The sequence below is a fragment of the Corythoichthys intestinalis genome, chromosome 7, assembly GCF_030265065.1.
Source record: "Corythoichthys intestinalis isolate RoL2023-P3 chromosome 7, ASM3026506v1, whole genome shotgun sequence".
NCBI lineage: Eukaryota > Metazoa > Chordata > Actinopteri > Syngnathiformes > Syngnathidae > Corythoichthys > Corythoichthys intestinalis.
Window position 1 is genome coordinate 27,577,843 of NC_080401.1, and position 15,931 is coordinate 27,593,773.

General features: G+C 38.4%; 1 protein-coding gene across 1 annotated transcript in view; it reads right to left on the minus strand.

Moving 5' to 3' along the window:
* Positions 1-3,623: 3,623 nt before the first annotated feature.
* Positions 3,624-15,931, minus strand: part of raver2 (ribonucleoprotein, PTB-binding 2) — a 93,487-nt gene continuing 81,179 nt past the window's right edge. Inside the window, exon 16 of the mRNA XM_057840920.1 lies at positions 3,624-12,478. Coding sequence (XP_057696903.1) covers positions 12,338-12,478 — 141 coding nt within the window. The 3' untranslated portion in view covers positions 3,624-12,337. The remainder of the gene's footprint in view (positions 12,479-15,931) is intronic.

A 15,931-nucleotide genomic window follows, 5' to 3' on the forward strand; every position in this document is an offset into this window, starting at 1 on the left:
TTTTAACTTGAATACTCACTAAGAAATTAACAGCACAGTCCAGGTCTCAATGTAGAACCGGAAAAGGCAGGAGACTGCCTGAAGCACAAAGAAAACATGGTATGATTTATGATAACTCACAATGAAAAGAGGCTGTAATTATACATTTTAACTTGAATACTCACTGAGAAATGAACAGAACACTCTTAGGATCTCTATGTAGAACCAGAAAAAGGCAGGAGACTATATTTCTTCTGAATTACCGGCAGGGGTGAAAGTGGCTAGAATTTCTTGCCAGAACTCCCCGACGTGAAGGTCGCCACGGAGCCGGAAATTTTATTTATTTATTTATCGATCTATTCTTTCAGTTTTGGGGGGGAGGGGAAGGGGGGGTCAAACCTCTTAAACTACTGAAATGCAAAGAAAACTGTTTTAGCACAGTTATTTCTATAACACCTACAAAAACTGATTTTCATTTAAAATTGTATTTTTTCAATGATTTGCAAAATAAAAGTTAACAAAAACAGCAATAACCCCAACCTCTATCTCCTAATTTTTATTTCCCCTCATTTCCTCACATACTAAATGCCAAAACTCAATTTAACTACTTAAGAACAAAGGATGTATATTAAAATTGAAGTTAATGTAAACATTTACTTTTTTTTTTTTACTAATAAAGATATACATTCAGAAAAATAAGTACAAATGACTTATATCATGCAGAGTGAAATGGAATATATTTTGAAAATCGCGCAAACAATGACTTTTTCAAATAATAAGGAAATGAATAAGTAGCCTAACATAAATGAACAAATATAAGTCCAAAGTGCACATTGACGGCTAAGATGTTCTGAACCTCCCCATCAGAGCAAATAAAAGTAAATATGATAAATAAGCCTCCTCAACTCTTTTGTTGCTCTTAAGATTTGATCGATTTTATGTTGAATTCCCCTTTTTTTGTCGCATCAATTCAACCTTTTTCTTTCTGCTCCAGAAAACATGCACATTTGAACCAATCAGAGCTAACTATATCTGTCAGCCAATGGCGTACCGCAAGCAACACGTCACTTCCGCTCATTAATATTCATGACATTAGATACTGTTGCTAAGTAGGGACAAGTCACCGTTTGTCCCTAATACGAAATGAATGGAAATCGTGTACGAAGATGTTTACAGAGCTAAACCTACCAATTCTCTCCAAAATGATGTGCCTGGTGCCAAATTCACTGGCAAAGATGTGGAAGAACATAAAAATGTTCAGTTAAACAGATGGCTTGAGTGTCGAAGGCTGAAAAAGACGAAAAAAAACGAGCCAACCTAAGCATAGCTTTAGCTTTTTTATCGACGTGACTGACAACGACATTCTCCTGTTTCAACAAGCTATCCTTTACCATCAGCCCTGTCTTTCTTATATATCCTCTGGTTGTCCTACGTCTCTTACCGTTCTTGGGGGGTAATTTAGTTAGCTTTGTGTAGCGATCGCAAATGCTACTCAGTGACAGCCAACGAACACTTTTAATTTTTTCATTGATAACACATCTTAATTCTATAATTTATTTACACTTCCCCCTTACTAAAGTTGTTTTTTTCATATATATATAACAGAAACGGTAACAGTGGCAGTCAGATACCATTGTAATTCTTTTCAGGTCATTCATTGTCAGACAGAAGCAGTACAGCACAACATTACGCTAAAAGAATAAGTTAAAAATATAAAAATGGCTTACCTCTTTGTCCTCTAAAGACCATGCCAACCCAACATAATGTTTACTGCATATGAAATGTGAATGGATTCACCGAGCTGGTGTTAAAAGTCCGCGCATGTTGATTCGGTCTTCACATTTTTTCCTCCCGAGTTTTTGGTTTCCAGAAACGTAAGAAGAAACATCCTTCATGTGTCGTAATGTCTAGAGTCGTTTCTACATGTTCCAAAAAAGCAATGCGCGATCGGCATGTTCGTTTTTGAAAGATTACCGGTGAAAAGTAGCACAAATTACGTGAAGTCTATGCGAGGGCGGGTCTATAATGTCCCACTTCAACTTTACTTCCGCTTTACTATGCAACGTCACGGTCTAAAAATAGACTGCGTGCGGTACGCCATTGAACAGATAAATGAGTCCAGGCGTTTTGCTTTGCTGCGTGCATTCGCACATTGACGTGAATCATCATTGTCAGATTGGAATAACTGCAGCAGCTGCGGAAACCTCCATGCCATCGGTGGAATAGAATAAATGATAAAAAAATTGGTGGAAATGGCACTTTATTATGCTTGTTGTTAACATTTGTGTATGTAAATCTGACGTTGGTAGAGGAATTTTATCTTATCGGCCTTGAATCTTATACCGGAACTGGGTTCCTCACCGTTCTGGCCCACTTTCACCCCTGATTACCGGTAATATTGCTGCTGCGTGTGCATACGTTGTTTAACAGCTAAAATATTTTTTCTTTGGAGAGGGATAGTAGGACTAGCATACTGTAACTTGCCACGATTGCAAACGGGGACATGGACTAGCTGGTACCAACCCTTTAATTGCCATTTATTTCATTTAAAATGTAGCTACTTGGTGGATAACAATTGCCAATATACCTAGCAAGTAACCCTCTTCATCCCTACTTACTTGCCCTGCGCTTGTCTGGGGAACTTCCACCAGCTCATCATTACCCTCTCCCCTGTCTGTTGTCTCTCGCTGCACGTGAGAGCGGCTGCCGCTCCCACTCTCACCATCGCCGAGGGCTGGGCTGTTGCTAGCCGGCGTGACCGTTGCAGCCAGACTGCTGCTTGCGAACATGTGTGTCAACTTGTGACATTTCGATGCTTCGCTTTTGAGTTTCTTCAGTTTTTCTCTCTTACCTTCTCCGCGCCACCCTTCTCTTTTCTTTTTTTGCCACCACCATCCATATTGTTTATCCACGTTCGTCGCTATTTTGCTTCCACAAGGAGTAAAGCTTTACCAAAGTAGGCTACTCTGTGCTTTCTTCGTTCTTCCCCTATCAGATTGGCGGTTAACAGCCAGTCGCATTGCTGCCACCTGTTGGATTGGATGCGAACTGTAGATAATCATAGAGGATAGGGGGGATAAAAACAGTGACGTATGTATGGCGGTCGTCGGCCGTCCAGAGCACCGGCCGTTCTGTGATCCTCCAGAAGCTACAGATTACAGAGACTGGATGGAGGGACAGTTGCTCATAAATCAAAAGGAGCACATGAACAAGTATTTAATACAACTTACATCAACGTAGCTTTTTTTTTTTTTTTTTTTGGAACTTTGTTTTTAGTTCAACCATCTTTACAGTATTAGTGGCTGTGACTGTGGCAGACTTTAATGGCGTACCGCACGCAGGCTATTTTTAGACCGTGACGTCGCATCGTAAAGCGGAAGTAAAGCCGAAGTGGGACATTATAGACCCGCCCTCGCATAGCCCCAACGTAAAAAGTGCTACTTTTCTCCGGTAATCTTTCAAAAGCGAACATGCCGATCACGCATTGCTTTTTTGGAACTTGTAGAAACGACTCTAGACATCACAACACATGAAGGATGTTTCTTCATACGTTTCCAGAAACCAAAAACTCGGGAGGAAAAAATGTGAAGACCGAATCAACTTGTGCGGACTTTAACACCAACTCGGCGAATCCATTCACGTTTCATATGCAGTAAACATTATGTTGGGTTGGCATGGTCTTTCAGAGGACAAAGAGGTAAGCAATTTTTATATTTTGAACTTATTTTTTTAGCGTACTGCTTCTGTCTGACAATGAATGACCTGAAAAGAATTACAATGGTATCTGACTGCCACTGTTACCGTTTCTGTTATATATATTAAAAAAAAAAAAAAAACTTTAGTAAGGGGGAAGTGTAAATAAATTATAGAATTAAGATGTGTTATCAATGAAAAAATTAAAAGTGTTCGTTGGCTGTCACTGAGTAGCATTTGCGATCGCTACACAAAGCTAACTAAATTACCCCCAAGAACGGTAAGAAACGTAGGACAACCAGAGGATATATAAGAAAAACAGGGCTGATGGTAAAGGATAGCTTGTTGAAACAGGCGAATGTCATTGTCAGTCGCGTCGATAAAAAAGCTAAAGCTATGCTTAGGTCGGCTCGTTTTTTCATCTTTTTCAGCCTTCGACACTAAAGCCATCTCTTTAACTGAACACTTTTATGTTCTTCCACATCTTTGCCAGTCAATTTGGCAACAGGCACATCATTTTCGGAGAGAATTGGTAGGTTTAGCGCTGTAAACATCTCCTTCGTACACGATTTCCATTCATTTCGTATTAGGGACAAACGGTGGCTTGTCCCTACTTAGCAACAGTAGCGAATGTCATGAATATTAATGAGCGGAAGTGACGTGTTGCTTGCGGTACGCCATTGGCTGACAGAGATAGTTAGCTCTGATTGGTTCAAATGTGCATGTTTTCTGGACCAAAAAGAAAAAGGTTGTTGAATTGATGCGACAAAAAAAGGGGAATTCAACATAAAATCGATCAAATCTTAAGAGCAACAAAAGAGTTGAGGAGGCTTATTTATCATATTTACTTTTATTTGTTCTGATGGGAAGGTTCAGAACATCTTAGCCGTCAATGTGCACTTTGGACTTATATTTGTTCATTTATGTTAGGCTACTTATTCATTTCCTTATTATTTGAAAAATTCATTGTTTGCGCGATTTTCAAAATATATTCCATTTCACTCTGCATGATATAAGTCATTTGTACTTATTTTTCTGAATGTATGTTACTTCTTACTTATATCTACTTAGCAACAGTAGCTAATGTCATGAATATTAATGAGCGGAAGTGACGTGTTGCTTGTGGTACGCCATTGGGAGGGGGGAATAGTGAATAGAAATCAAGACTGTCATCAACACTTTCTGGCTGTGAGTCAGTCAGTCTTTCCCTCTTTTCTTCCTTTAACCTCTATAGACCCTACCCACTGACGTCACAAAATCACGTGCTCGCTGTATGGTTCCGCCCCCTTGTCCGTCATTTTGTGTCTGAATTATCAATGGTCTCAATTGATCGAGCAATTTATAATGCATTTCATGGAAGACCCGGTGCTTTCGGATGCCGTAAACTCACTTGATGCGTTGCATAAAGCTTCAGTTTATCCATTCGCCAGATCCATATTTGATGCCTAAATCGATGTTTTTCGACCCGCTGTCTCCGCCGTATTTGCCTGACATCTGCTAGCTACCCTTATATGTACAACTATCTTGTCCACACAAAATCAGCCTATTCTCACGAAAGTTTGAAAAATTTTAAGAGCTTGGAGGCTTATAAATACTTCGTTGCTGGTTGGGTGAAACAGGTCCTCGTCCACGAAAATTCGGCAGGAATCTATCTTGTGCTTGGAAAGGTGAGTTACGAAATTTTCAATTCAAAATCTTTTGTTATTGCTAACATCCACTGTCAAGTCTAATGTATTTCATGTCGTTTGTCAATGGAGTTAGGGCTTTTAATGTTTATATGGTTTAGCGATAGCACTCTCACTACATACATACGTGTATGTTGTCGGCGATTAGCCTAGCAATGATCTTAATTGTGGTTGTCAGCCCCAAACCCTCTAAATATATATTAAATGCATCTTACCAGATATAAAATGACTACTACATAATCTGTGGTAATCGTTTGGAGCCCAGTTTTCTCGTCGAATTGCAGCAGCCCATCTCGCTCTCTTCTCTCCGGGTCTCTCTGAATCCGGTAGAACTTCAAGTCTCTCCGTCTTCTCCGTCTATCTTCTCTGTTATTGCAACCGACCGCCACACACGCCTTCACCATTTTGATTATTAATGTTAACGAGCAGAAAAACACGTCGTAAATAGGAGGAATGTACGTAGCCGTAACAGGTAAACATGATGTGTTGACGGACAATTGGGCGGCACCAGTCAGGAGGAAGGAGTTGTGATGTCACGTGGGTAGGGTCTATATCAAACTACCTCTCTGCATGCACGGAACCTTGCTGAAGCGGGAGTGTGAATTGAGTGAATATTATATTTTTGTATAATTGTGAAATAGCGAAGCTTGGTGTAATTGAAAAATTGTCTCCACTAGGTGTCAAAATCACTGCGCATTGCCAACGGCCATGAGCTTCCAACCAACACACCCGCTTCACTGGCGGCCAATTAGAGCAAAGAATATGATTCAGTAAACTGCAATAAGGTTTTGCAGAAGGGCTAAGAAAAAAGACAGATGGCTTTAGGAAATGACATTCTGGGCATTTTCAATGCAAATTGTTGTGACAACCTGATAAATTGGCACCCAAGGTTACAAAAAAATTATTTAAAAAATAAATAAATAAAACTTTAGTGCCACTTTTAGAAATTGACTTTATTCTCACAACAATAAGAGCTTATCTCATATTTCTATACATTATATTCATATTTTGTCATGTATTTTCAGTGTGGCCCAAATAGTCCTTGGTAGGATTATTATAAAGCTGACTAAAAGAATAAATATTAAAGTACATTCAACATTCAACAGCAGCAAAGCCTTAGTTATTGCCAAAACAAGCCGTAATACTAAAGTAGCAAGCCCTCATTGATAATAAGATAAAGTTAGACAAAGTGTTTTTACACAAAAACAGTTACAGTATTGACAAGAGTAAGAAAAACATTTGTCTGACATTGCTTTTGTTCTAAATATGACAGATTCACACTCTTCTGTGCTTCTGTACAAGATTATTGTAAAGTGAGCGTTGACACCAATCAAACCTGACAAAGCTCTTATTGCAGAAATTTTCAATCAATCTTGTGTTCCATCCAGACATATAATATGTGGAAGAATGTTACACACACCCACGCAACTATTTTTTTTTTTACCCCCAAACGCACTATGGAAGAACCGCTGTTGACTAATTGTGTATGCACAAACTGGTGCAAATAATGCTAGTCCAAAGCATCTGTGCGACTGTTAACATTTTAATTAAATGTGATACAAATCAAGAATATAATACTGTAGCAGTCGATACACTTATAGTTGTGTTCAAAATTATTCATCCCCCACAGTAGATAACTGTTTTTGCAGGTTTCACATTTATTTTTCATCTTGTTTATAATCACATTAAATAATGACATGTCAACTAGACAAATACAACTGAAATAACCAAAATATGTTTGGGAATATTCCAATTTATGGCCTTTCTGTGATTACTTCATTGAGAAAATCATTCAATCCCTTAGATAACTTAAGTACTTAGTACAACGTCCTTTGCAACAATAACATCCTTTAGACGTGAAGCATAGCTTGACACAAGTTTCTTGCAGCGATCCACAGGTATCTTTGCCCATTTGTCATGGGCAAAGGCCTCCAGTTCATTAACATTTTTGGGCTAGCGTGCTGCAACTGCCTTCTTCAAGTACCACCAGAGATTTTAAATGGGATTTATGTCTGGTGATGGCGATGGCCTCTACAGAATCTTTCAGCACTTCTTTTGCAACTAAGATGTGGTAGACGTTGAGGTACTCTTAAGATCATTGTCCTGTTGACTGCATGACATTTGCATCCAAGATCTTCTGGTATTGAACTGAAGTCATAATACCTTGCACATGCCGAAAATTTCCTGTACCTGAAGAAGCAAAACAACCCCAGAGCATGACTGAGCCCCCACTGTGCTTCACAGTAGACAGGGTGTTCTTTTCCTTATGGGCATCATTCTTTTTCCTTCACACGTACCGTTGATCCATTGGCCCAAGAAGTTCCAGTTTGGTCTCATCAATCCAGAGAACAGTATCCCAAAACCTTTGAGGTTTGTCCACGCTGTTTTTGGCATACTTCTTTTGCTTTGGAGTCAGCAGGGGGGTGCGCCTGGGAGTTCTTGCATCATCCAAGCCATCATTTAGAAGTGTGCGTCTAACTGTCTAAGGTGAAACCTGAATACTTTCCTATGACATGTCCTGTCGTAGTTCCTCAGCCGTCACCCGGGGATTTTTCTCCACCTTTCGCTTCAGGTATTGCACAGCAATTGCAGACAGTAAACTCTTTCTACCACGCCCAGGTAGCGTTGGCACTGTGCTTTGAATTTGCTGACTATGCGCCCAATTGTGTCTCTTGAAATAGTCCTTTTGCTATCTTTTTATATCCATATCCTTGCTTATGAAATGAAATAACCTCCTCTCTGAACTTTTTTTACCATTCCTTGGACTTCAACATGTTGTAAAGAAATTCAAAGAAAGTCATTACCGTATTGGCCCGAATATAAGACGGTGTTTTTTGCATTGAAATAAGACTGAAAAAGAGGGGGTAGTCTTATATTCGCGGTCTAGACATTATACCCATTCACGACGCTAGATGGTGCCAGATATCATTGAAGCGATGTTTTGTCTTGACAGAGCTCAGCTCTTCTCCCCAGTCACGACGCTAGATGGCGCCAGATATCATACTACTCTCAAGTTTAACCACTTTGCATTATTTTATTGCAATGTTTTTCCTTATTCAGATTTGTTTCAAGACTACAGTTACAGTTAGACTTCACTTTGATGGTTAATGCAGTTATTGCAATTTTGTTGTTTTATCACAATAGATTGGTTTATTTACATTTCAAAAACCAGAAGCCATTCATTTACGAATGTGATTGCACTTTAGTTAACATATTTAAATGTTCAAATATTAAGATTTGAATGAGGCAAAATAACATGCTTTTTCTCTCAAATATATTGTTATAATCGTTTGTTTCGGTTGTACTGTAATTATTTTCTGTGTAAAAATTAATTTGGTGTTCAAAATGTCTTTTTTCAAACTTGAGTCCTGAAAAAGAGGGGGTCGTCTTATAATCAGGGCCGTCTTATATTCGGGCCAATACGGTAATTGCTAAACTGTTTGACAACACCTGATGGAAACCGTTATTCTTAAGAGTGGTGAACTTTGGGGATTGAATAATTTTGTCAATTAGGTAATCACAGAAAGGCCATTCATTGGAATATTCCCAAATATATTTTTGTTATTTCAGTTGTATTTGTCTATTTGACATTTGTCATTATTTGATGTGATGATAAACAAGATTAAAAATGAATGTCATACTTGAAAAAACACTTATCCATTGTGGAGGTTGAATAATTTTGAACAAAACTATCTGTAACAGGCTTCAAAGCGACACCAAACTTTTGAACAAATTAGTTTGATTTTTAAAAAGAATAGACTGGAAAGTATTTTAAATCCACAAGGTTTACCATCTCCAAACAGGCTTGATTATTTTAGAAAAACAAATCGAAGCATCCATATATAACCGATAAAGAACCTTAAACCTAACCCCGTACATTACAAAAAAAAAAAAAAAAAAAAAAAAACAGGGAATTAAACAAAACATGTTACAAATATACAGCAAACTGGATTTGAAATCAGTATTATCATTTTGTGGTACATTGTGCGCACAATAGAGCTGTGTATCACACACGGCTTACGCTAATATATACAGTGCACAAGTATATGCTAATATACACAGTACAGTACACAAGTGTACTCACTTGTGTCCTGTTTCATGAAGCTCTTGAATGTTAACAGGACTTTTGCTGGTCCACGCCCTGTTTTTTGATGTCCTCCCAGTATTGGGATTTCAAAATGGCTGACACTTCCTAAGGATACAGTTTAGGCACACTGATTAATTTCAACACAAATACACAAAGAGGCACACGTAACAGCTGTCCATGTAAAAAAGAGATACATATGGCGCAGTAGAAGGAAAAAAAAGACAAACCGTTGCTGGACAGTCATTTAGTTGTTAGTTTGGCCAGTTTTTTTGCAGGCTGGATTACAGCCTATACACACACGTATACACAAGTTTATATCACTTTAGTAAAAGGTAATATTAGTGTGGTTGACACATTCATTGAGGAAAAAAAGACAAATTGAAGAGAGTTAAGGCTTGAACTAGATGAAACACTTTTATATTCGTGTGCACAGTGAACCTCTGCATTTTTGCGGTTCGGTTGTCACAAATTCACCTACTTGTGGAATTTGGGAGAAACCTGCTTCCATTTTCACTGAAACATTGCCCTTTTTGCAATGCTCAGGCCAAGGTGGTGCTTACTCACCATCTTGTGGCAGGTTCTTGTAGATTATTACAACTTTCTCACTGTCTGTACACACGGCTTGATTTATAACAGGTATGACAGTTAAAGGGAACCTCGGTCCAAGACTTGTAGGCTCTTATAAGCCACAATTGTTCTCTTTTACTAAAATATGTTATTAGAAACATATTATTGCCGTTGATAAAAAAATCTGATATTTAGTACATTATTTGACCTCCAGAAGGCGCCATGTTTTACGCACGCAATGCACGCTGGGGGTGATGACGTGGTTGGGATGGACTGGGAGAATAGCTGTGCTCACTAGCAAGCAAAGCTAGGATGACGGCTGACAAGATTTTGTCACATTCTGCTGATGGTCAGATTGTTTTGTTACAGAGCCGTGGGACGAGTTCGCAACGTCGTACCTGAATCCAATTCCAGCTCATCAGCAGTGTCTTTAACCCTTGGGGTTAGAAATAATTTTATCTACACTCGAGGTATTTTGACCATTTAATGTCCACGCTTTTGCGATGTTGTAACTTTGTCATTTCCGAATTTTTTTTTTTTTTTACTTCCAGTGACTCAAAATGTTCAGGGGGACCTCAGCTACGCGTACATATATGCTTTTTTTTTTTTGTTTTTTTTTTTTGGATGCCCTCTATGGACAGTAACAGCTGTTCTATGCTAATAGCAAAATTAACTATGCTGTATATATCATTAAAAAAAAAATTCAAAGTGGAGTATTTCATATGGCCGAATTAGAGCTTTGAATACGTCAATGAGTCATCACAACATTATTTTTTTTGAAGGTCCCTATTTTTTGATAATGGCAATTTTATATAAAAGTTACACTCGAGGTATTTTGACCATTTAATATTGCTGCCATTTAACAGTTTGTATTCTTGGCCCATTTGTTGTGAGTTGCATCTTAGCCTTCGTTTTTTTCATTTGTCTGCCGCCCTATTTTTTGGAATCCTCTACCATGTGCAGGTATTTGAGTCCATTATTTGTTTACGCATGGTTCTTGGGGTGTTCGTTTATGTTGCTAAAAGTGTGGCCTTGAACGCTCCCTTAATGCGGAGTAGAATAAAAGGAGAATCACGTTTGCTCACAATGTGTCTCACGTGCAAATAAAGTACACGACAGTCCTCTTATACTTCAATGTGCAAAATAAGGCATCATTATAATCTGTTGGGCACAAAATGATAAGAATGGCCAGCAATCAAACTAAGTTTATTACATTTATTCATTTGTTTTCCCTGCCGCTTATTCACCGCCAAGCCAGCTTCGGGAGCAACATCTGATAAGTCTGATATATCTGAGAACACCGACCGGTAAGATGATCATCAATCTTGACAGCGCTTTTATGTGACAAGTGTAACGTCAGGCAGCATTCTCTTGTCACTTAGCCATCTCAGTAGTGGCAAATTGCATCAACGTTTTCGTGTGCTATGCACGGACTATCTGCAAAAATAATCAAACTGCTATGTTTCACTGTATAACCTAACCATATGTAAATCACATGATAGCTTTGGATGCTAACTTTCTCCATAATAACACTCTCCAGCTCTGTCAATAGAGCATGAGAGTGCTGTCACTAGCGAACTTGACACATGAATGCTACTCTCGTCTCATCCCGTCTTTCCTGTTAATTTTGCTTTTGCTACTCGTTTTGTGAACAGGGCTGTCCTACTCATTAATTTTCCACTTGGGTTCAAATTGGAAGGGCAGACCTGACGACATGTATATGTAGTTAAGAGTGACACTGTGGAAGCCCGGCAGCGTGGTCCAGGGTCGCGACCACCCAGAGTGCATTGCATTGTCAACAACAATGGCGACCTACTAGTTAAACTAATCTTACACATTTTATTAAAACGAAAATATTAAGAGGGGTTTAAATATAAATTATTATAACTCGTACTAGCATTTATCTTTTAAGAACTACATGTCTTTCTATCGGTGCTTCCCTTTAGGTTTATCAACCCAGTTAAGTTTACCAAGCGCACGTTATCAACTAGTTAATGTAGCGAAGTGAAAAAAATGTTATGTCATCACGCACCACAAGCAACTACGCTAAGTTACTGTCCTACTTCATGTTTTTGATTTTTTTATATCACTGGCCTAGAAGTGTGTTTTTTTTTTTTTTAAATACAAACATTTACATCAATATGACAACAGCATTAGCGTAGGTTTGTGATTGCCAAAGGTGTGTTCCAGCGTACTTACAAATCTGAGTTACATTAAGTTGACATTATACTGTCATGAACCGAGGGCTCGCATCTATTGTAATACTGAACCAAGTTGAAGATCCAGCCACTTCAAGGAGCTGAGAGCTCTCAGTGAGCATGTCACTCTACAGCCTCTTCCTCTTGAAATAATCAGCATACTGCCCTCCAAGACCTTGGGAGTGCTGCCCGATGTAGCCGCCGTCGGATGATGCCACTTCCTGTACCGCCAACTGGGGGTACTCCCTCTTGTGGCCCCGTGTCTGGTTCTAAAGAGGGGGAAATATCAAACGAATATTTGATGCCTACAACCTGTGATCATGTTGAGGAAAAGCACAATATAAAGATAATGCTAAAATAAACCAAAAATTAGGTGAAGTATTGAGCACTAGCACAAACTAGCATAAATACTAGGAGTCGTCACACAATTCTTGTATCGATTCAAAATCCGTCTGTATCGATTCTTACACGTGTTTTGCTGGACATGAAAAAATCAGTGGCTGCACTTCTACTCCCGTACAGTGGTTGGCAGCGTGTAGCAGCATTGCCTTGCAGTCTGCTGAAGTAACAACAACATTAGACTAATCCGAGTAGAGATTTGCGTACGCCGTCCTCTAGAGGATGCTCGGATTAGTCCTTTTATAAGTCTGACATTTGGGCTCATTTTGGCTTTGACTGCAAAAACGGAGGCATGGCGTATTTAGAAACTGGACTAAAGCAGGTTTGCACTAAAAGAGAAAATGATATAATGAAAGCCCTGTGTTGTTCAAAAATAAAAAAAAAACATTTTAACTTGAGTGCTGGATGAGGTTTCAGGAATAAAGTATAAGATATAAATGTACTTGTGTCCGCTTTGATTAGTTTTTTTCTAAAGTCATATACAAATCTCGCAATAATCGTCTTAAAGTGTAGTATTGGGATTAATCTGCATCGAATTGTGACTTTTGAGTCGCGATACGAATTGTATCGCCAGATATGAGGCAATACACACCCCTTAAAAAATACCCTGACAAAGGTCAGTGAAAATGAATTGGTCTACAATGCAAACATCATGCTTATGTGTGTTTTAGGATAACAGCAGCGGGTAATACACAAAAGTAGTATAAAGACATCCAGGATAAATCCAAAGACGCAGACTTGACTAAGGCGAGATAGGATGAATTTCCCAATGATTTTTCTGTAATTTGCCAGACAAAATGGTTTAGAAGACATCAGAATTCATTCTGCTGCTACCATCATGAGTAACACCATCAATAAAGACTAGTAAACTCATTCCAGAAGCAGCCATGCAAGCCATGACACCATCTCCACCATGTTTCCCAGATGGGCTTGTATATTTTTGGATCATAAGCAGAAAATTTCTTTATCCATAGTTTGATCTTTCCATCAGAGAGAGGGAGTGGTTAATCTAGGCTTCATCAGTCAATAAATCTTAGTTCGAAAACTTTTGTGGCTGATCTCTGTACTTCTTTGCAAGGTCTAATCTGGCCTTCCGATTCTTTGTGCTTTACATTTGGTGGTATGGCCATTATATTCCTTTTCTCAAAGTCTTCTTCGAATAGTGGATCGTGACACTCCTGCCCTGTGGAGGGTGGCAATGATGTCAGTGACTGTTATCTTTATTCACATCTCTCACACTTTTTTTGTCATCAACTGCTGTTGTTACCCTGGGCTGACCTGTTCGATGTTTGTTGTGCAGTACACCAGTAATTTTTCTTTTTCAAAACTCTCCAAATTGTTGGAGTGGCTATGCCCAATGTTTGTGCGAAAGCTCTAATCAATTTAACATCTTCTCTCAGCTTCAAAATGGTTTGCTTTTCTCCTAAAAACAGCTCTGTGATCTTCATGTTTGCTCAACAGAAAATTTAGTTTTCACAGGTGAAACCCAAGGCCGAAAACAGGAATTATTTAATGTCCCTGCACTCGATTTAAACAGCACCACTTAGGCAACTAGAAACACCCATCAGTCACATGTTGTCACATGGGCCAATAATTTGGCCCACTTGAAAAGTGGGTGGGTTGATAACAAAGGTAATTTTCCTGTGTTGTTCAACAAACCATGAAAAGAAAGCTGGAATTCTGAACTTTTGTGTCATATTCATCTTTTTATCTGAAACCTAAATGTCTTCAGTAGACAATAAAAACAAATGAACTTAACTTTTTTGTGAGAGAATTTTATTCATGCTTAAAACATAACATTATATTTTGTATGCTTTGTCGCATAGAGCATCATTGTTATATTAACCCTTTAAGGTCTGGGCCTATTTTGTCTGATTTTGCATGCCTTTGAAGTTGCCTTTATATTTCAAAGAAAGAATTGTTTACGATGGCCTGGTTTGGTCCCTTTTTTTGTGACACCTTGAACTTCATGTCCAAATTGTTGTTTCCTTCACTGATCAATTATAAATCATCATTTTGGGCCCAAAAAGACCAAAAATTCTAAAATCGTTTTGTCAAAATTTTTATTATTGATGTCCAATTGACAACCAAACATGCGTAACGAACCGTTTTGAAACTTTGTAATATTTATTCAACATGTTAGGATGAACATTCAACCAAAAAAATTTTGAATAAATAGTCTTATAGTTGACAATTCAACATAAACAACAGGTATAGCCATAGGCGTTTTTTGCCTTTATACATGCTCCAGTCAAAACAGGTTATATACAGCAGACCTAACAGTGAAGAACAGTGAAAAAATATATACCATCTAACACAAAAAGTGTTTAGAGGCCATCTCTTTATGAGTTTAGGTATTGCGGCCAATCGCCTGATGAAAACTATGTACACACAATCAAGCTTCTTGAACACACATTTATATACACAAATTGAGAAGATTGATGTGGGAAAAAAATATATTTATAACATTGGGGGGGGGGGAAGCATTTTCAAAAATATTTACAATAAACAAGTTAAATTTTTTTCAGTCATGCCACTCCGAAAAGCAGTTTCGTCCTGGAATTAGACACGGCTACATCACACAGCTCACACTTCCATGGGGTGTCGGTCCTCTTTCCACCCTTCCATTTTCATTTCACTTTGCTTTCATTGTCACTATAAATGTACATGAAAATAGGTCAGTATTTATGAAAATAATAAAGTATAAAATAAAAATATATACAGCAATAAATAATAATGGAAATCTATATGTATGACAATAGAAAGAATACCATAGCTGAATATGTGCTACATCCCTAATCTTCATATAGAAAGAAGAACACCACAAATTATAAATTCCTGCCTGGGATACCCACAGTGCACGTACGACTTTGATCTGATATGCACATTTTATTATTATATACACAAACACACACTTATATTGCATCAAAATTAACTTTGTCTTGCAATATCAAAAGAAACTTTCAAAAGAAACGTTTTCAGCATGAAAAAAAAGAGTGAGTTGGTTTACCTCTGCTCGTCGATGGCGTCACCCACGTGTTCAAATCCGTCACTATCTTCACTCGAGGACTCTTCCGAAGAAGACGATGATGACGAATTTGGACCATCCTCTTCCTCAAGTTGATCAGAAGCACAATTGCTTGCGCTAAATTTAGTTTTCCGTTCATTGTCAAAGTCACACAAAGTCGCTGCTCGATCCAGCAGTATCCAACTGGCCGTCGCTCGCCACCTCGCTGCTTCAGAACACTCCTCCTCCCTCTCGTTCGGTTGAACCTCGCACCGCAGTTATATTTATAAAAATAAAAAAAAAACGCATTTTGTGC